This window comes from Salvelinus namaycush, chromosome 2, assembly GCF_016432855.1.
Source record: "Salvelinus namaycush isolate Seneca chromosome 2, SaNama_1.0, whole genome shotgun sequence".
Classification (NCBI taxonomy): Eukaryota; Metazoa; Chordata; class Actinopteri; order Salmoniformes; family Salmonidae; genus Salvelinus; species Salvelinus namaycush.
In genome coordinates this window covers 59,098,111-59,121,213 of record NC_052308.1, presented here as the reverse complement: position 1 = coordinate 59,121,213, position 23,103 = coordinate 59,098,111, and the positions used below count along the sequence as shown (strand labels likewise).

The 23,103-nt window shown below is 44.9% G+C and overlaps 1 protein-coding gene across 1 annotated transcript in view; it reads right to left on the bottom strand.

The window, feature by feature from the left end:
- LOC120022443 (tau-tubulin kinase 1-like) overlaps positions 1-23,103 on the bottom strand; it is a 45,776-nt gene that overhangs the window by 5,612 nt on the left and 17,061 nt on the right. The window contains exons 10-14 of the mRNA XM_038966348.1: positions 20,157-20,367; positions 19,051-19,232; positions 18,363-18,691; positions 17,836-17,999; positions 8,371-8,652 (exon numbers count right to left, since the gene is read on the bottom strand). Coding sequence (XP_038822276.1) covers positions 8,371-8,652; positions 17,836-17,999; positions 18,363-18,691; positions 19,051-19,232; positions 20,157-20,367 — 1,168 coding nt within the window. The remainder of the gene's footprint in view (positions 1-8,370; positions 8,653-17,835; positions 18,000-18,362; positions 18,692-19,050; positions 19,233-20,156; positions 20,368-23,103) is intronic.

The window sequence follows — 23,103 nt, the reverse complement described above, 5'->3', positions numbered from 1 at the left end:
TTGGCTATATTAAATGATACTTCATTGAATATAACAGGCTTTTAGAATTCAATATTGGTGCACAATTATTATTATTGTTTTATTTTGTACTTGTACCCCCAATTGGTATCCAATTGGTAGTTACAGTCTTGTCCCATCTCTGCAACTCCACTACGGACTCAGGAGAGGCGAAGGTCAAGAGCCATGCATCCTCCGAAACACGACCCTGCCAAGCCGCACTGCTTCTTGACACACTGCTCGCTTAACCCGGAAGCCTTCCGCACCAATGTGTGGGAGGAAACACAGTCCAGCTGGCGACCGAGGTCAGCTTGCAGGCATCCGGCCCGCCACAAGGAGTCGCTAGAGCGCGATGGGACAAGGAAATCACGGCCGGCCAAACCCTCCCCTAACCCAGACAACGCTGGGCCAATTGTAGGCCGCCTCATCTGTCTCCCGGTCACGGAAGGCTGTGACACAGCCTGGGATCGAACCCGGGTCTGTAGTGACGCCTAAAGCACTGTGATGCCTTAGGCCACTGCGCCACTCGGGAGGCCCATTGGTGTACAATTTCTACTTAAAATACTAAAGGGATGCAAAAGGCATTAATTTCATAGAATGACCGTACTATACATTTATAGCCAGAGGTTTGATATTATTATATATCATGCAAATAATGTTAGAAGTATGAAAACAGTCTTGTACAATACAATTTCTCTGCAAGTACATTTCAAAATTGCCTGCGTTATTTTCAGAGTTCAGTGACAACATTCGACATCCTGTTTTGATTGAGTATTATGGCGAGATTTGTTTGACCGAGAACGGACAAAAAAGTACAAAAACAATATATTTTTTAATATCATTGCCAATTATGTCAATGAACAATTTGCATGTGTGCAAAATGAAGTTTGGCGTTAGCAGCTAATCCACTCTCAGTACATTCACTGAGTAGTGCTCGTTACATGATGCTATACACAAAACGACAAGCATGATTTGCTGAAAATTGTCTAACCAAGCAGTGATTAATGAACTGACGGAACAGTTATCTTTTCTAAATCAGAGACAGAGGCGACATTCAGAGAGGGATGCTTGCTTGCTTCTTAGTGCCGTTAAGTAAATGCAAACGTCTTAAATGCAAAGCTTGGCAAAAGTAAAAATGGTGCATATTTCTGTAAGCGTAGCCCTTTAGCGCATTCACAAAAGCAATCATAAAAGAAACATAAGATCCTACTCATTGAGAAGACCAAATAAGAAGGCTGTATGTGGTTATGCCATTTCAGAAATACAGTAGTATCGTTCCTCTTCACAATGGTTTCAGCAAAACAGGGAACACAAAGCCAAGAGATACATGGTTATTACAAGATATCAGTAAAATAACAGCATAAAACGTTCATTAAAATGTTGAAAAGACATCCAAAAAACATTGGCGTGTAACAAAAATCAGCTTACAGTGCAGCGTGAAGCCTGTGATGTCACGGGTCAAGTATTTCTAAGCTGAGGTGCAATTCTATACAATTCATTTCTATACTGTACATTTTTGCACTTGGCTACATCTACAGTGCATGCCCTTTACATTAGAACTGCTACCCACTTAAGTGTCTGAAACCTCATTGGTTGGGGATGGAGAGAGTGGCATAAAATGAGTGTGGAAATAACCAATCCTCCTCCTTTCCTCAACCTTTTTTCTTCAAAATGGCATAACATTTTCCCCCCAAGCACCCTTATTTATTGCGTTTCTCATCTTTTGCATCAATATTTTCTACCTGGGCCCAACAGTAACCAAGTTCTCCTGTTAAGTCCTTAATAAAGTGCAATAGTGAGGTACAGTACTCAAAGGACAACAATGGAGAAAGTGCTATGTTGATGACTTATCTACACAAACATACTGTCACATACAACAGTCGATCCTGATACAGTATGTAGCTCACTTCACTGCAAAAATACACACCAAAACCCACAGAATTCCAATGGCATTTTTGGCTAACTTTGGCTACTTGAATTAATGGTTTATGCTATTCTGCAGGAAGATAGATAACGCAAAGCCCCCCCAGTGCAATCCAAACCCTGGCATTATCTATCTATAACAATGACAGAGTTGAAGTGCTGAGCTAATGCAATGGCAGAGATGTCATTCTATGGAGCTTAAACTGTAAGTGCCTGAAATACTTTGGAACCAGATTTCAATTCATAAAACACAGCTGTTTGCATAGTACACCCTAACCACTGGTCCAGGGTCTACCCTGCTTATGGTTAAGGATAGGATTCAGGGTTGGGTGATCTTATCCTAGATCTGTGGTTAGAGGCAACTTCTATCTCAAGCAGGAAATCCAGTCTCTCTGGGTAGAACTTAAAACGTGCAAGTTTTCCTCCGTCAACATTCACACATAGCAGCTTTGCTACCGATTCCAGACAGTGATGTGATTTCACGACCAAAGTGATGTGATTTCACGATTTCATGACCAAACGAACTTCAGACAACTGTGAAATAACTACTAGGGTGAGCTGAAGCTGGAAGCAACGTCAGTACAAGAAATGTTCGTTTGAAATGGGTTTCCATGGCCGAGCAGCCACACACAAGCCTAAGATCACCATGCACAATGCCAAGCGTCGGTTGGAGTGGTGTAAAGCTCACCGCCATTGGACTCTGGAGCAGTGGAAACGCATTCTCTGGAGTGATGAATCACACTTCACCATCTGGCAGCCCGACGGACGAATCTGGGTTTGGCCAGGAGAATGCTACCTGTCCGTATGAATAGTGCCAACTGTAATGTTTGGTGGAAGAGGAATAATGGCCTGGGGCTTTTCATGGTTCGGGCTAAGCCCCTTAGTTCCAGTGAAGAGAAATCTTAACGCTACAGCATACAATGACATTCTAGACAATTCTGTGCTTCCAACTTTGTGGCAACAGTTTGAGGAATGCCCGTGCATGACAATGCCGTGCACAAAGCGAGGTCTTTACAAAAATGGTTTGTCGAGATCGGTGTGGAAGAACTTGACTGGCCTGCACAGAGCCCTGACCTCAAACCCATCACCTTTGGGATGAATTGGCATGCCGACGAGCCAGGCCTAATCGCCCAACATCAGTGGCCGACCTCACTAATGCTCATGTGGCTGAATGGAAGTCCCCGCAGCAATGTTCCAACATCTAGTGGAGGCTGTTGTAGCAGCAAAGGGGGGGGGGACCAACTACATATTAATGCACATGATTTTGGAATGAGATGTTCGACGAGCAGGTGTCCACATACCTTTTCATGTAGTGTAGCACGTCATTAAATGCTATGTCACATAACTGAATTAAGAACAGTTATATGAAAGTAGGTTTCACCATTTCCTGCATCATACCCATCGAATCATGTTACCGTGGCTACAGTAAGTTGTCATAAACTGCCATGACATGTTATAACATGATTTGGACACTGGTACAGCAAGTGTTATTACATTTTCAATACCTCAAGCCAAAGAGAACCATATAGAATTACACTAAAGTTATATGTATGGGACAACTGATACGGCCAATAATTTCTATAGTTCAAGATGCCATTGTAGTCATAGTAGCCATAATGGAAATACAGATGTAGGATCTTCATTTTAGTCCGTTTGCTACAGCATGAATATAATCCTGCAGCAACAGGACATGGAAATTATTATGTGCATTATCATGAATGGACATTTTTGTAGGGGTTGATACATTTTCTGTTAGAGCATTCAAGTCTGAAATTTCAAAGCCTTTTTAAAAACTCAGACATAACAAGTTTAAATTCTCAGCAACAAAAGAGTGATCAAACTAAGATCTGTACAGTACATTGAAGTCAACCACGATAACGCTTGTCATAAAACATGACACAGAATATTAGAGAACAGGAGTTTTCCTATTGCAAAACCCCACACTTCATATCCTCACCCTTCAGAGGCCTGCCTAATCCATTGCTCAAGCATTTTAACGCATAGAAAGCATGGAGATGCAAGCAACCGACACACAAAAAACACCTCTAGTACACCAAAAGCGAGATAAGACCTATAGAAAAGTGCCCTGTGTGATAAACATACAGATGCTGAAGGATTTCTGTTTACATTCCACAAGAACTAGCCTGGTCCCAGATCTGTTTGTGCTGTCTTGCCAACAGTATGGTCATTGTTAGGACGTTGTTATGGACGACATGGATAATATAGAGCTGGAGGGATTTTCAATGCACCGGCAGAACAGAGAAGCTACGTCTGGTAAGACGAGGGGTGGGGATGTGTGTCTTTTTGTCAATAACAGATCGTGCGCAATGTCTAATATTAAAGAAGTCTCTAGGTATTGTATTGCATTGTTCGCCTGAGGTAGAGTACCTTATGATAAGCTGTAGACCACACTATCTACCAAGAGAGTTCTCATCTATATTATTCGTAGCCGTCTATTTACCACCACAGACAGATGCTGGCACTAAGACCGCACTCAACCAACACTATAAGGCCATAAGCAAACAAGAAAATGCTCACCCAGAAGCGGCGCTCCTAGTGGACTTTAATGCAGGCTAACTTAAATCAGTTTTACAAATTTTTTACAAGCATGTCATGTGCAACCAGAGGAAAAACAACTCTAGAGCACCAGGGGCGGCAGGTAGCCTAGTGGTTAGAGCGTTGGGCCAGTAACCGAAACGTTGGTGGATCGAATCCCCGAGCTGACAAGGTCATTCTGCCCCTGAACAAGGCAGTTAACCCACTGTTCCTAATCTGTCATTGTAAATAAGAATTTACAAGCAAAAACTAAAGCAGGAAGTACCAGTGACTTGCTCAAGATGGAAGTGGTCAGATGATGCGGATGCTACGCAGGGGTGTTTTGCTAGCACAGACTGGAATATGTTCCGGATTGAGGAGTATCGGTTTCATCAATAAGTGCATCGACGACGTATTCCCCACAGTGACCGTATATCCCAACCAGAAGCCATGGATTACAGGCAACATCCGCATCGAGCTAAAGGCTAGAGCTGCCGCTTTCAAGGAGCGGGACACTAATTCGGATGCCTATAAGAAATCACTCTATGCCCTCAGACGAACTATCAAACAAGCAAAGCGTCAATACAGGATTAAGATTGAATCCTACTACACCGGCTCTGATGCTCGTCGGATGTGGTAGGGCTTGAAAACTATTATGGACTACAAAGGGCAACCCAGACGCCCAGTGACGCGAGCCTACCAGACGAGCTAAATGCCTTTTATGCTCGCTTCGAGGCAAGCAACACTGAAGCATGCACGAGAGCACCAGCTGTTCTGGATGACTTTGTGATAACGCTCTCGGTTGCCGATGTGAGCAAGACCTTTAAACAGGTCAACATTCACAAAGCCGCAGGGCCAGATGGATTACCAGGACGTGTACTCAAAGCATGCGCGGACCAACTGTCAAGTGTCTTCACTGACATTTTCAGCCTCTCCCTGACTGAGTCTGATACCTACATGTTTCAAGCAGACCACCATAGTCCCTGTGCCCAATGGAGCGAAGGTAACCTGCCTAAATGATTACCGGCCCGTAGCACTTACATCGGTAGCCATGAAGTGCTTTGAAAGGCTGGTCATGGCTCACATCAATAGTATCCTCCCGGATACCCTAGACCCACTCCAATTTCCATACCACCCCAACAGATCCACAGATGACACAATCTCAATCGCACTCCCCACTGCCCTTTCCCACCTGGACAAAAGGAACACCTAGGTGAGAATGCTATCCATTGACTACAGCTCAGTGTTCAACACCATAGTGCCTACGAAGCTCATCACTAAGCTAAGGACCCTGGGACTAAACACCTCCCTCTGCAACTGGATCCTGGACTTTGACGGGCCGCCCCCAGGTGGTAAGGGTAGGAAACAACACGTCTGCCACGCTGATCCTCAACACTGGGGCCCCTCAGGGGTGTGTACTTAGTCCCCTACTGTACTCCCTGTTCACCCACGACTGTGTGGCCAAACACGACTCCAACACCATCATTAAGTTTGCTGACAACACAACAGTGTGATCACCGACAACGATGAGACAGCCTATAGGGAGGAGGTCAGAGAACCGGCAGTGTGGTGCCAGGACCACAACCTCTTCCTCAATGTGAGCAAGACAAGGAGCTGATCGTGGACTACAGGAAAAGGCGGGCCGAACAGGCCCCCATTAATATCAACGGGGCTGTAGTGGAGCGGGTCGAGAGTTCCAAGTTCCTTGGTGTCCACAATACCAACGAACTATCATGGTCCAAACACACCAAGACAGTCGTGAAGAGGGCACGACAAAACCTTTTCCCCCTCAGGAGACTGAAAAGATTTGGCACGGGTCCCCAGATCCTCAATAAGTTCTACAGATGCACCATCGAGAGCATCCTAACCAGTTGCATCACTGCTTGGTGTGGCAGCTGCTCGGCATCTGACCGTAAGGCGCTGCAGAGGGTGGTGCGTACGGCTCTGTACATCACTGGGGCCAAGCTTCCTGCAATCCAGGACCTATATAACAGGCGGTGTCAGAGGAAAGCTCATAAAATTGACAGACACTCCAGTCACCCAAGTCATTGACTGTTTTCTCTGCTAACGCAAAGCAAACGATACCGGACCGCCAAGTCTTGGACCAAAAGGCTCCTTAACGGCTTCTACCCCCAAGCCATAAGACTGCTGAACAATTATTCAAATGGCCACCGGACTGTTACATTGACCCCCCCCATTTGTTTTGTACACTGCTGCTGCTCGCTGTTTGTTGTCTATGCATAGTCACTTCAACCCTACCTACATGTACAAATTACCTCTAACCTGTACCCCCGCACACTGACTCTGTACCGGTACCCCCTGTACTGTATATAGCCTCATTATTGTTATGTTATTGTGTTACTTGAAAAACATTTTTTTTAACTTTAGTTGATTTGGTAAATATATTCTTAACTCTTCTTGAACTGCACTGTTGGTTAAGTAAGCATTTCACGGTACACTCTACACTCGGTGCATGTGACAAATAAAGTTTGATTTGACAATGACCATAAGTGTTTGCAAGACGGCACAAACAGATCTGGGACCAAGCTACACAAGATCAGTGTGAAGACTGCAGAGCACGGATAGTACCCTAGCATCTCATGCCGTCTCTGGGGAATAATTGAACTCAAATGCTTTGTCACAAGACCCTCATTACAGTGTCAGGAGCATGACATAACTGACGCCTTGGGATAAACAAGGATAACTTAGGACTCTACATTGTTATGACACCGTTGATAAAGTAGCTGGCCTAGCATGTACCTAAGTCAGTTGGTTACGACTGCTTAAAGTCAGCTATCACTAGAGGCCGTAACTGCTTATGACAGCTATATGTCATTATCATGACAGTGCACATAGGTCTTATGAGGAAATATTATTTAAGGAAAGTGTGGTAACACAACTTGTAGCTTGCAGGTGTAAAGCGTTATTACTTGTTATAAGCATGTATGAGCCTTTATAACGACTTACATTGCATTATAACGTCATCATAATGCATTATACCTGCGTGGGCAATCTGCGATTGGTACATCCATTTTAATACATACCCATTGATTCTTAAAGAATATAACTTAGAAATGCCTCATGAGCTTGGTTCAACTGTCGTACCCCATCAGAAGCCAAAATATATGCTTGGTTTACTCCATTGATTGTAAACAATGTAATTGTTAAACAGCATCAAAACATGGCTAAAACTGTACGTTTGATATCATGGATCTTCATTCCTTACATAGCTCTGTCTATGAATTCGAGAATAGTTCTTCATCCCCATCCCTCAGCTGTTTACCAAAACAGTGGTGGGGTGACCCGACCGCCTTATTGTTTGAACTACAGATTGCCCCTTTATTTTAATGTTACCGAAAGCGTTACTGTATTCCTTTAGGTACGCATCGCCGACATGACCTGCATTCGACGACAATCCCTCAAGCCTTCAGCATGAATGGAAAAAGAAGAATGCAAATGAAGTTGAACAGCCTCTTAACAGTCCCGGTTTTGTGACTCCTCCTCCTCACGGCACCATTAAAGGATGAAGAAACCTCAAGTTTACACTTCCACCACTTTTTACTGAAATTGTGTACATTTTTGTGGCATGTGCAACTGACTTTGCAAGTAGCAGACTTTTAAGAGTTTATTGCGCGAAAAATATTTTGCTGTCAGCACTTTTCTTCTCTTCGTATTCACCTTTCAAAAAGTTAGTTACATTAAAGTGAGTTGTTTGTGTTTTAGTTCAGCATGTTTGCGTGTACGTGTGTGCAAGCGTGCATGTGTTTGTGTTCTAACCAACCCGCCAAAATATGGCTCTTTGGGTTACAAACTGCATGTGTGTACATGAGTATGTCCCTCTGTATGTACACAATGGGTGTGTACGAGTATACGTTAATGCATTTTGGCATGCAGAGTGCCCTTCCCTCAGCTCGCGTTCTTGTTCATGAGCTTGGCAAGCAATTGCTGGATTTGCGTGCGCGACACGTTCAGGACCGAGTGCCTGCTCCGCGGGCTGCCCGGGCTCTGCAGGGGAGCATGGCGCCGGTGGGTGGAAGCGTTCATGTGGGCGGGGCTGCTCTCGGCCGAGCGGCTCCGCTGGATGAAGGACCCTCCGGGGTGCGGGTACTGCTCCGTCTCCAGCGTGGAGGATGAGAAGACGTAGGAGGCCAGCCTCCGCAGCTGATTGGGCCTCGGGTGGTGCCTGTCATCCTCCAGCTGCAGAAGAGACCAATCAAAAAACAGAAGGAGGGGAATTAGGATGGAAGGGGGGAGGAACAACCAGGTCATGCTAACAGACTATATAGACTAGTATCAGGCCACGTCCCAACACTCCTGAAACGGCTTCATTTCCTTGTCTTCTTACCCTTCCTCACCAGCGATCTAAAAAGATTAGATAGTTTAGAGTTATAGGCTTGGGCTCTCAACTATCCAGTACCTTTCAGGTCAGCTGATAAAAGGAGACAAGGAAAGGGATCCATATAGAGTATTGAAACATAGCTTGTCATACATCTCTCCTTCCCTGTATGCATGCTGTAAGGTTTCTCTGATGTAGTCCAGAGAGAAACAAGGAGAGGAAGACTATGGTTGTAGCTAGGGTTGCCATTACAGTATGTTAAAAGGATAGAAGACAGTATTCTACAAAACTCTTAAGTGGGTTGCCAGATTGGAAGCAAATGAGAGTAGGTTTCCGTCTCTCTCATAATCAAGGCACAGTGGACACATTCCCCAACAATGCCATTAAAAACACACAAGTACTGCACATGTTCCTCTAGTATGTCAACACATTGAACCTGGGAAAATGCCTGGACACCATCAAATTTACACTCAATTTTGCTAAAAGACGTTAGTCGAAAAATCACCATTGGAAAATGCTAAATGAATAACACAAAATATAGATGGTCTCATCAAGCACACGAAACACAAACACAGGACGAAGAAAAAGGGAATAAATATGGCTCAACATAAAAAAGGGTTCGGAACAGAAACGAATTAAGAAAAAAACAACAGAAGTAAGGACTATCCTAAACTGTGCTTACCCCAAAACACCACTTTATTTCTTCGCTTGTTGTTCCCATGGCACCCTCGCTTTTTCTCCTTGGGTGAGTGCAACTTGACATACTGTACTTTTAATTGATAGGTTGCGCAAATACATCAGTTATGTCAAGGAAGAGGTCACAGGGCAAATAAAACGAGGGTCCTTGATCATGTTTGCGGTAGCGAGGCCTGCAGTACTAGGCACTTGCGGTGAAATCACAAATAAGGCTGGTAAAACGTTATTGGTGAGGTAAGTAAATCAACATTTTTGTTTCCTTTTACAGTAATCCATGACAAGGAAATACAACTGACACAGGGAATGGGTGAACTGGCCTTGTGGTTTTGAAGGCCCCTTGTGTATGCAGGTATTTATTCGTACCAAACTCCTGAGCAAAACATGTTCTTTAACATATTTCATGGACATACCGTAACAGTCAGAAAAAGACACGCAAACTTACAAAAGGTTTAATAGACAGAAAATGTCAAGTTGATAAAATGGTACGCAGACCTGCATAACACAAGAGTTCTTCAGGACTGGTTTCTAATTGATGCAGTGCTAACGGACCCTAGTGATACATGGATGCTGGGTAATGTGTAAAAGGTTTTTAGGCACGGCAACAAGGTCAACAATATTAAATTGTAATCTAAGCCAGTGGGAAAAACTGGTCGATGTCAGGTTGTGTTCTGATTATAAATGTTTTTAGACATATTTTTAACGTCTTTAAATAATTGAAATCATCTGACCAGTTAACAACCAAATTATGGTGCCTTTCCCAGGGCCAGATTACTGAAGAGGCATGCAGGGCACATGCCCTGGGGCCCCCGACCTCCAGCCCCCCCCCAAAAAAAACAACAACATATGAACACGTTGGTTGGGGGCCCCTTGGAAATGTTCTCTCAGTCTCATGGCAAAATGTATAGAATAGCATGAAATGTGTTTTAAAATTGCAAATGTTTGTCTGGCAAAATGTGTAGAATTGCAGGAAAGCTATGAAATCAGGTTTAGTATAATCTTAGCTAGTTTATGTATTTTTATTCAAATTGAAGAGATTGTAATCTGATGTTGGTTCAACAACATTTTTCCCAGGGTTGTTGATGTCGTCATGATAAGGATGCCTTTATCTGGTTGTAATCTGATTATCTGACTTCGCTTCAACCAGAAAACCAGATTTCAACAAAAGGGAACCTTACAAAAGGTGACTTTAATTAAGGCTGTTGTGTGAAGTTTTGGATTTGTACACAAAATAGTTTGAGTGTGTGTATTTTGTTCAATAAAAATTATAAAAACAACTTTGATTTCGGGTTTTCAAAGAACAAGGATTTGCTCCAAAATGTAAATAAAATATCTGAAAAGGTATTCTTCCACAGTGCATTTAAATTCCACTCAATTGAGGCAATGAGTGATAACTGAGTCGTTCCATGAAATTAGTCCCTTTTGGGTAGTGTAATTTGTTGAACGTTTTATTTCACCTCATTTTAACATTCTGCCATGACAAACACATAAAACACATAAAAAAGAGGTCTATAGTAAGTGCATATTAACTGCCAAATAAAGTAACAGGGAAGCTTGTTGTGTGCAACAGGGAGGGGCAATTGGGTGGGGTTTTTGGACCGACTGGTGACATCACCAAGTGGTACAAGTTAATAGCCCAATAACAAAGAGAGTTTGCTCTACTCTCTGCCAATAACAGCTAGTTTTCAGGTTAAATTAGGTCCCTCTCTCAAACCACTTCCAGACAGTCCTAGCAAAATTCTAGCTTGAGAAATATCATTTAGCTAAGGAGCTATTTTGGTTTCTTTTTAGCCACTTTAATTGAAAACAATCACAGTAAGGTACTTAATTGTTACCCAGAAATTATTTTATTTTGAGATGAAAATGGCTGCATTGAACCTTTTAAGAGAGATACAGGCAAGTCAGTTAAGAACAAATTTGGTGGGGTTAAACAGACGGATTTTGATGTGAATATTTGTATTATGTTAACTAGATTGACACTCGGGTACTTTTTAATATAATTCAAGTGTAAAATTCAATATTGGTGCACAATATCTACTTGAAATATCAAAGGAACTGTCACGTTCTGACCATAGTTCTTTTGTATTTTCTTTGTTTTAGTGTGGTCAGGGCGTGAGTTGGGTGGGTTATCTATGTTTTGTGTTTCTGTGTTGGTTTTCTCGTTTGGCCTGATATGGTTCTCAATCAGAGGCAGGTGTTAGTCATTGTCTCTGATTGGGAACCATATTTAGGTAGCCTGTTTTCTGTTGGGTTTTGTGGGTGGTTATTTTCAGTCTTTGTGTGTCTGCACCAGACAGAACTGTTTTCGGTTGTTTCTTTGTTATTTTGTTATTCAGTGTTCTGTTTTGACGATTATTAAACATCATGAACACTTACCACGCTGTACCTTGGTCCTCACCTTCTTCCACCGACGACAGCCGTTACAGGAACACAAAAGGGACTCATTTTGTGGAACGACCCAACTACACTATTGTTTCAATTAATCAATCTGAACTAACTGGATTTAAAACCACATCTCAGTGACTACTGACTGACATTCTTGTTAGCCATGTTCTTTTTTTGACTGTTGTCCTTTAACAGTGAGCACCATTGTTTCATTCATATGGAGCTGTATCACATTTTCCGTTCAAACCTTTCAAATGATCTGGGAGTTATTTCTCACCCTAACCTCATAGATAAATACACTACATGATCAAATGTATGTGGACACCTGTTCGTCGATAATCTCATTCCAAAATCATGGGCATTAATATGGATTTGGTCCCCCCTTTGCTACAGTAACAGCCTCCACTCTTCTGGGAAGGCTTTCCACTAGATGTTGGAATATTGCTGCAGGGACTTGCTTCCATTCAGCCACAAGATCATTAGTGACGTCGGGCACTGATGTTGGGCGATTAGGCCTGGCTCGTTCCAATTCATCCCAAAGGTGTTCGATGGGGTTGAGGTCAGGGCTCTGTGCAGGCCAGTCAAGTTATTCCACACCGATCTCAACAAACCATTTCTTCATGGACATTGCTTTGTGCATGGGGCATTGTCATGCTGAAACAGGAAAGGGCCTCCCCCAACTGTTGCCACAAAGTTGGAAGCACAGAATCGTCTAGAAAGTCATTGTATGCTTTAGCGTTAATATTTCCCCTCACTGGAATAAAGGGGCCTAACCCGAACCATGAAAAACAGCCCCAGACCATTATTCCTCCTCCACCAACCTTTACATTTGGCACTATACATTACGGCAGGTAGTATGCTCCTGGCATCCAGCAAACCCAGATTCAGCCGTCGGACTGCCAGATGGTGAAGTGTGATTTGTCACTCCAGAGAATGCGTTTCCACTGCTCCAGAGTCCAATGGCGGCGAGCTTCCCACCACTCCAGCCGACGCTTAGCATTGCACGTGGGTGGTCTTAGGCTTGTGTGCGGCTGCTCAGCCATGGAAACCCATTTCATGAAGCTCCTGACGAACAGTTCTTGTGCTGACGTTGCTTCCAGAGGCAGTTTGGAACTCAGTGAGTGTTGCAACTGAGGACAGATAATTTTTTACACGCTTCAGCAATCGGTGGTCCCGTTCTGTGAGCTTGTGTGGCCTACCATTGCACAGCTGAGCCGTTGTTGATCCTAGACGTTTCCACTTCACAATAACAAAACTTAGTTGACTGGGGCAGCTCTAGCAGGGCAGAAATTTGACGAACTGACTTGCTGGAAAGGTGGCATCCTATGACGGTGCCACGTTGAAAGCCACTGAGCTTAGGGCCTCCCGGGTGGCGCAGTGGTCTAGGGCACTGCATCGCAGTGCTAGCTGCGCCACCAGAATCTCTGGGTTCGCGCCCAGGCTCTGTCGCAGCCGGCCGCGACCGGGAGGTCCGTGGGGCGACGCACAATTGGCTTAGCGTTGTCCGGGTTAGGGAGGGTTTGGCCGGTAGGGATATCCTTGTCTCATCGCGCTCCAGCGACTCCTGTGGCGGGCCGGGCGCAGTGCGCGCTAACCGAGGGGGGCGGGTGCACGGTGTTTCCTCCGACACATTGGTGCGGCTGGCTTCCGGGTTGGAGGCGCGCTGTGTTAAGAAGCAGTGCGGCTTGGTTGGGTTGTGCTTCGGAGGACGCATGGCTTTCGACCTTCGTCTCTCCCGAGCCCGTACGGGAGTTGTAGCGATGAGACAAGATAGTAATTACTAGCGATTGGATACCACGAAAAATTGGGGAGAAAAGGGGATTAAAAAAAAGAATAATAATAAAAAATAAAAAAAGCCACTGAGCTCTTCAGTAAGGCCGTTCTACTACCAATGTTTGTCTATGGAGATTGCATGGCTGTGTGTTCGATTTTATACACCTGTCAACAACGGGTGTGGCTGATATAGCCAAATTCACTCATTTGAAAGGGTGTCCACATACTTTTCTATATAGAGTTTACATACTCTGCTCTGAGTTAGGATGTTTTGAGCACAGGGATGTGTTGTGGCACCCTCTAGTGTTTGGCACAGGGGAATAAAAAAGAAATAAAGTGTTACTGTACTTACACTATGTGTATGGGCCTCCCATTATACATACACAGTAGCCCGTAGTAAGCAATGTATGACACGTTCATAATCATTGAATATACATTCACACAATGTTTTCTTATCAGCATGCACAGTTTATGTAAATTAGAGTTCTCCAACTCTAGGGAGCTACCTGTTTCCAATAATCAACTCATCATGATCTTCATTCAACCAGGGATGTCAAACTCAAAACAGTTCTCTATCCATCATTTTGTGACTTTTTGATGCTCCCTGATTGTCTAGCTTTCAATTCGATGATTATTAGCGAGCTGGACACAGTCAAGAACATTTATGTATGTAGGTCCATTTTAATTTCTACACAATTTAAATGTTGTTTTAGTCATTTTAAAGTATATTGAGTTTGTGCCCCCCCCCCCAAAAAAAAATATTTATATTGTTAGTTTTTTTAAACTCAAACCACCCTGGATTGGACCTTCTCGCAGGCCGGATCCGGGCTCTGGGCCGGATGTTTGACACCTGTGCCATATGCCAACCAGTGATTGTTTTGAAACGCTTAAAGCATTTATGAAATATGAAATACTCATGGATGTGTATTTGGTTCATACTTAAATGCCTGTTTCTTGACACATATTTGTGTAGAAAACTGTATTTCAGAGTTGAAAGTGTAACTAATATTTCCTTGTTTTCCATGAAAACATATATGAAATGAGTTGCAAAATGAATAGGAAATAGTCAAGACGTTGACAAGGTTATAAATAATGACTTTTATTTTAAATAATGGTGTCCTTCAAACTTTGCTTTCGTCAAAGAATCCTCCATTTGAGGATATGACAGCCTTGCAGACCTTTGGCATTCTAGTTGTCAATTTGTTGAGGTAATCTGAGGATATTCCACCCCATGCTTCCTGAAGCACCTCCCACAAATTGGATTGGCTTGATGGGCACTTCTTACGTACCATACGGTCAAGCTGCTCCCACAACAGCTCAATCTCAAGGGTTGAGATCCGGTGACTGTGCTGGCCACTCCATTATAGACAGAATACCAGCTGACTGCTTCTTCTCTAAATAGTTATTGCATAGTTTTGGAGCTATGCTTTGGGTCATTGTCCTGTTGTAGGAGGAAATTAGCTCCAATTAAGCGACGTCCACAGGGTATGGCATTGCATTGCAAAATTAAGTGATAGCCTTCCTTCTTCAAGATCCCTTTTACCCTGTACAAATCTCCCACTTTACCACCACCAAAGCACCCCAGACCATCACATTGCCTCCACCATGCTTGACAGATGGTGTCAAGCCCACCTCCAGCATCTTTTCACTTTGTCTGCGTCTCACGAATGTTCTTCTTTGTAATCCGAACACCTCAAACTTCGTCTGTCCATAACACCTTTTTCCAATCTTCCTCTTTCCAGTGTCTGTGTTCTTTTGCCCATCTTAATCTTTTCTTTTTATTGGCCAGTCTGAGATATGCCGTTTTCTTTGCAACTCTACCTAGAAGGCCAGCATCCTGGAGTCACCTCTTCAATGTTGATGTTGAGACTGGTGTTTTGCGGGTACTATTTAATGAAGCTGCCAGTTGAGGACTTGTGAGGCGTCTGTTTCTCAAACTAGCCACTCTAATGTACTTGTCCTCTTGCTCAGTTGTGCACGGGGGCCTCCCACTCCTCTTTCTATTCTGGTTAGAGCCAGTTTGAGCTATTCTGTGAAGGGAGTAGTACACAGCGTTGTATGAGCTCTTCAGTTTCTTGACAATTTCTTGCATGAAATAGCCTTCATTTCTCAGAACAAGAATAGATCGATGAGTTTCAGAAGAAAGTTATTTATTTCTGACCATTTTGAGCCTGTAATCAAACCCACAAATGCTGATGCTCCAAATACTCAACTAGTCTAAAGTAGGGCAGTTTTATTGCTTCTTTAACCAGAACAAATCAGACTTTATTTGTCACATGCGCCGAATACAACAAGTGTAGACTTTACTGAGAAATGCTTACTTACAAGCCCTTAACCAACAATGCAGTTCAAGAAGAAGAAAATATTTACCACAGTATTTTCCACAACAGTTTTCACTAACATAACTGCAAAAGGGTTTTCTAATCATTAATTAGCCTTTTAAAATGATAAACTTGGATTAGCTAACACAACGTGCCATTGGAACACAGGAGTGATGGTTGCCGATAATGGGCCTCTGTACGCCTATGTAGATATTCCATTAAAACAAATCTGCCGTTTCGAGCTACAATAGTCATTTACAACATTAGCAATGGCTACACTGTATTTCTGATCAATTTGATGTTATTTTAATGGACAAAAAAATAGTTTTTCTTTAATAAAAAAGGAAATTTCTAAGTCACCCCAAACTTTTGAATGGTAGTGTACATCACTGTTGGGCAAAATAGTATGATTGCACGTTTTTAAATGGAGAATGACATTCTCACCTCAAAGACCCCTAAAGAACTGAAACACTAATGGAAGCTACAGGCTGAGACACATTGGTTTTAACAATGAGGAAACATTTTGTCAACTTCAACTGTTCTCCAAGAATTTGCTGAATTTCCTCTATAATTCATTCAGCTAAAAGACTTGAACATTCCCCATATTTTATTTTGTGCATCTTTTTATGTATGAGGTAACGGTCAGCTTAAACACATTTGTTGGCAGCGATGGGAAGACCCATGGTTTAAACCTTTTCATTTAACATTGTCAACCAAAAGGTTTTCATGTCAGGACAGTGTACATCTAACTTTCTAACACTGACGTCCAGAACATGTTCAGTGTGAAGAAAAATGTTTTGAAACTAGGTTGCACCACCTGAACATGTCCAAATATTTTGTTTGTTTGTTACAAAAACCTTTTGCTCGGTTGTGCCATACTGAATATGACCCAGCTATCTGGATGTTTGCTACATTATTCTCATCAGAATGACAGTGTCATCATGTATGCGTATGTCTTGTTTCACCAGTCAGTGTGTCATAACGAGGGCATCAAGTGCAGTGCAACCCTGCCAAATGTCATCCCGAATACAGGGACGTACTGGGAACAGGAATCTGCCCGTGGTATGGAACAGCCTATCTGGCATTTGCCGGAACTGCACTATGAGAAAATGCTCTTGTGGACTCATTGAGAAAAATATTGAGAAAATATTGTACAAATACATTTGGGGGGGGCACTGTCAAAATAACCCTACTCAAGCCACAATCTCACCCAAAAAGCATAAACTGTTCAATAATTATAATATGTAAGGCTACATCCTACTGGAATATGCAGTTAGCAAAGCCACGTCTCCCACTCATACCTTAGCATTACAAAAACAATGGTTAAAACCAAAAGTCATGGGCAAAACCAAACTCATGGAAAGGAACAATTTGTGCCTACTGACACAGAAAAATGCACTTTTTCTCTCTTTACACTGGCAGGATATGTCACACCAATGACAGTGTGAATGACACTAAAATGGCTGTGGGAATAATGGTCGCCCCCCCGCCAAGGTATTCAGTTCCCACTGGCTTGCAAAATTCTAGGGTTGCAAAATTCCCTGCTTTTCTAGAATGATGCCTGAAATTAGAAGGAATCTTCCAACTGAGATTTCTGGAAAAACAGGTAATTTTGGCAAGGTTATCGGAATTTTGCAACCCTAGGCTTAGCACTGCATGTTAATTGACATCCTGACCAGAGGGGGCACCGAAGAGCTAATCTTTACATTATCTGGATAGATCAACAACAACACCCACCGCTTAGGTGGGTCTCATCCATATCATCTGAAGATCAATCGCATTGTACAGCAGGCGACCCAGCTCTGAGCCGACTCCCATGAACATGCAAGGAGAGAAGCCTCTCTCCACCGATAGGTCGGCCCGGTCTCTTACCGGTCTTTGTGGTCCAATAGGACGGCCTGATGGGAGTGAATGACAGGGCGACATGGCGGGGCTCCCCCCACTTCGTCTGGAGGCTTCCTCCTCAGTGAGTGTGAGCATGCCCCGGCTGCTGTTGGTCGTGTGGGTCGTCTTGGGTCGCACCACCAACTCCGCCCCTAAAACAAAGGATTGGTTTGGAATCTAGTACCCTTTTCACACTATCATGCCAACCCGAACCAAACTGTGATGGGTTGAATATTTAATTTTCACATGGTCCTTTTCAGCACGGTTCTGCTTGTGGAGGATGCATAACCAGGTCAGCTCAGTACAAATGGTTTGGTTAGGCTCAGTAGTAGGAAAAGCATTTGCCGGATTAAGTCAAACGTCAAACAATATTTGAAAGTGAGATGAGCATCATCGTCAACACAACACAACTTGTACAGAATAGAACTGAATACAACAGAAGCGAATAGAATGGAACAGAATTGAACTGACTGAAATTGCACATCATTGAATGCACATAAAACCACCAGGCCCACCTCCTCCACGCAGCCGCCTCCTCTCCTCTCCCTCCTCCAGGGGCCTCAGCTCCTCAGGCTCCTCATCGGTGGTGCCCGACGTGGTAGGCTGGAAGTCCCTCAGCTCCGTCTCCTTGTCGATGATCACCCACTCCTTGCTATCAAAGTCTTCTTCCTCTGCCAGCGGCACCGATCTGATAAAGGCATTACTGTGGGCTTCCTGGTCCACGGACGCCACCGAGCCCTCGCCGTGCCGCCCGCGCTGCAGGCCGCAGTCCACAGACAGCATCATGGCCGGCTGGGACGAGTACACGTGGCGCGAGGGCGATCCCAGGATGTCCATGCGGGACCTGATACTGTGGCACACAGATGTGTACACATACATTCACACAGGTACAAGCACGAGGACGTACAAGGGCACATAGACACACAAGCACGCGCAAACGAATGCACACACACAAAACCCACACATGAAGTATTGAATTAAGTATTAAAGTGGAGGGCTATAATAGATTGGCTTATAGCAGTTTCACCACCCTAACCCAAAGGACTTTCCTGGAACACCTAAGAGACTTTAATGTAGCTAGGTACAATACTAAATGTATTTTAGTACAATGTACTTCCTGGTTAACTACATTACTTAAATACTACGATACTAAAAGCTAGTACAGGTCTGGAACTAATACTAGAGCTGGTTTGTTGTGGTCACCTTTGGCCGTATCCGTCGACGCCCCTCCCATCAGCGGCCGACATGCGGTCTGACTCGGGGCTGTTGATGCGGCGGTACCGGAGCGAGCGCACCTGGCCACTGGGGGACTCGGGGGCCCCTCCTGGCCGGCACGGAGACATGGGACAGGCCCCTCTGCTGGGTTCATCCCCCTCCTGGGCTCCCTGCAGACACAGAGGGGAGAGGAGCGGAAGAGACGGGAGGGGAAAGGAGAGACAGGTCACAATGATGTATGCTAAACAGTAATTCATTCTAAAATGTGTCTATTACCACTGCTAGGAGTTTAAAGGGTAGGCCTTCGTCTGTCTGGTGTACACATTTTCTGTCTGGATGTCCATCTCTGCCTGTGCATCTCTCTGTCCGTCTATCATCCTCTACCCAGCCAACCATCAATCCATCCCATATTTTTCATTAATCAAAAATGCTAGGGCCTCCCGGGTGGCGCAGTGGTCTAGGGCACTGCATCGCAGTGCTAGCTGCGCCACCAGAGTCTCTGGGTTCGCGCCCAGGCTCTGTCGCAGCCGGCCGCGACCGGGAGGTCCGTAGGGCGACGCACAATTGGCATAGCGTCGTCCGGGTTAGGGAGGGTTTGGCCGGTAGGGATATCCTTGTCTCATCGCGCTCCAGCGACTCCTGTGGCGGGCCGGGCGCAGTGCGCGCTAACCAAGGGGGCCAGGTACACGGTGTTTCCTCCGACACATTGGTGCGGCTGGCTTCCGGGTTGGAGGCGCGCTGTGTTAAGAAGCAGTGCGGCTTGGTTGGGTTGTGCTTCGGAGGACGCATGGCTTTCGACCTTCGTCTCTCCCGAGCCCGTACGGGAGTTGTAGCGATGAGACAAGATAGTAATTACTAGCGATTGGATACCACGAAAATTGGGGAGAAAATGGGAAAAACATTTTTTTATAATAATAATAATAAAATAAAATAAAACAAAAAAAATGCTAAAAATACTGTATCAACAAACAGTATAAGCTCCGCTAAAACATCTACATCGATGCCATCCTTCCATCTACGGGCCATTGTGGTGAGACCAGGCCATACAGTAAAATGTTGTGGTCTCCTTCCCCTCATTCCTCCCCCTTACTCACCTTGCCCAGGCTGATCCTGAGTTTGTTGCGGTTGAAGTCGGTGTCCTCCCATCCCTCGCCCTTAGCGGGCGTCTGGCCACCTCCCCCCTGGCGGCTCCCACCGGGGGGCAGGGCCGGAGGGGCATTCTCCTGGTCGCTGAGGTGCTCGTCCTGCAGCACGTTCTCCGTGTTCTCCCTCTGGAGGTCTACGGGCACCGGGGTGTTGAGGGCTCTGGAGGAGAAGATGGGTGGGAGTGGGGGGGGTGGGTTCAGGTTTAATCAGTTGATTTAAGAGCAGTGGTGGCCCAACGATGTATACAATGTATGTACTAATGTATATGAATGTATATAATAAACACATGTATATAACACCTATATGTGAATATGTCCACTGGTTGTGCAGGTTTTTGTTCCAGCTCTACTCTATTCCAAAATGTTTTTTTTATTTCCTAAATTAAGCACAGGCAACCCTCAAAGTTCAGTAAACATCTATTTACATATCTATTTATTCAGTGAAACATTAATTGTAAACTGGTATATCAAATGCCTTTTACAGCCTAGTTTAGAATTCAATATCATGCATTTCAAAGGGTTTGGATGAACAGTGTGGCAGTAGCCTCGAGGTGTGACAGCAATACTGATGGACACAAAACCTGTTATCTCTCTCTGTTCACACTGAGACTCTATGCCAAATGGCACCCTATTCCCTACTTAGTGCACTACTTTTGACCAGAGGCCTATGGGTCCTGGTCAAAAGGGCCCATACATAGGGAATAGGGTGCCATTTAGGATAGAGTCTCAGTGTGTGATGACGACCGAAAGACTAATGATGTCTCCAGAGATAAGGATGTCATGCAGCTGTGTGTGTGTGTGTGTGTGTGTGTCTGAACGTGTGTGCGTGTGTGTGTGTCTAGGGGGGCTAAACAGTAAAGAGCTTCAAACAAGACAGTCATCAGAGAGAGAGAACTTCAAAAGGATATATTTGGGTGAGTGAGTCAAACAATAGCTCCCATAAAAGACAGATTAAAAATAGAGCACTGTGACTGTATCACGTTGTGGAACATTCAGGATCTAATATTTTGTACCATTGCCTTGTTTATTGATACTGTAGATGTCAAGTGTCAAAGACAGACAACTGGTGAAAAATACTCTAGGATTAAAGGAAGACGCAGATATATGACATCATCGTACACAATGGGGAAACTTTCTGCTTACAAAAATCAACAACTACAAAATGTGAATATGCCAAGATGGCCTCTTTTGGCTCTTCCCACATGGGCACGCCTCAAGGGAGGGCATTTCAGCAAGCACATTTACATTGATGTGAACACTGAAATGTTGATGAACGGGCATTGTCCCTGTTAACACTAGAATCACTAAAGCAGTAATTTTGACTGCTCATTCATATCATTTTTATATTACTCTGACATTTTTAAAGCCATGGATTCATCCCCCTCCTTGACTTTTCCTAAAAAGGTCCATATAACACACTGCCGTTGTTAGAATGTTAATATCACAAACAGAACTGGAGTTATAACCAGTTTAAGGAAGGCATCTCATTTTTTGAATGGTTTTCCACTGTTGCCCCCCCCCCCCTTCTCCCGACAGTGGAAGGTGCCGTGCCCAGTTGATAATTGTCACGGTTGTCGTAAGAACGGGACCAAGGCGCTCCGGACCGGGGACCGTCGCCGGAGGCTCCGGACCGGGAACCGTCGCCGGGAGCTCCGGACCGTGAACCGTCGCCGGGAGCTCCGGACCGGGAACCGTCGCCGGGAGCTCCGGACCGGGAACCGTCGCCGGGAGCTCCGGACCGGGAACCGTCGCCGGGAGCTCCGGACCGGGGACCGTCGCCGGGAGCTCCGGACTGTGAATGCGCACTGGAGGCCTAGTGCGTGGAGCTGGTACAGGGGGCACCGGACTGGTGACACGCACCTCAGAACGAGTGAGGGGAGCAGGCACAGGACATACCGGACTGGGGAAGCGCACTGGAGGCCTGGTGCGTGGAGCCGGCACAGGTGGCACCGGACTGGGGAGACGCACTGGAAGCCTAGTGCGTGGACCCGGCACAGGTGGTACCGGACTGGTGACACACACTCCAGGGCGAGTGCGAGGAGGAGACACATGATGTACCGGACTGGGGAGGCACACTGGAGACCAGAACGGTGGAGCCAGCCCAAGTTGCACCAGACTGCTAACCGGATCCCCTGGTCAGGATGTTTAGCAGAACACACTTACACAAACAGAACTGGAGTTATAACCAGTTTAAGGAAGGCATCTCATTTTTTGAATGGTTTTCCACTGTTGCCCCCCCCCTTCTCCCGACAGTGGAAGGTGCCGTGCCCAGTTGATAATTGTCACGGTTGTCATAAGAACGGGACCAAGGCGCAGCGGATGTTGAGTTCCACATATTTATTGCAAAGTGAAACTTAAAGAAAAAACAATAAATCAATAAACAAACAACTAAACGTGACTATGTGGTGCACATGCACAAAACAATATCCCACAAACACAGGTGGGAAAAATAGCTGCTTAAATATGATACCCAATTAGGGACAACGATTACCAGCTGCCTCTAATTGGGAATCATACAAAACACCAACATAGAAAATATAAACTAGAACACAACATAGAAATAATAAACTAGAATAACCCCTAGTCACGCCCTGACCTACTACACCATAGAGAAACAAGGGTGCGGACTCCGGCAGCAAAACCTAAAACCAAATGAGGGGGGTGATTATTGTCGGTGGCGACTCCGGTTTAGGTCGTAGCCCCGGCCCAGACCACGGATCCTGCCATCGCGCCGGGCTTAACACCGTGCCTGGACTGGGCATCGGCACAAAGGAGGACTCCGGCCATGGAGCTGGGTTGGACGCCGTGCCTGGACTGGGCACCGGCGCAAAGGAGGCCACCGGCCATGGAGCTGGGTTGGACGCCGTGCCTGGACTGGACACCGGCGCAGAGGAAG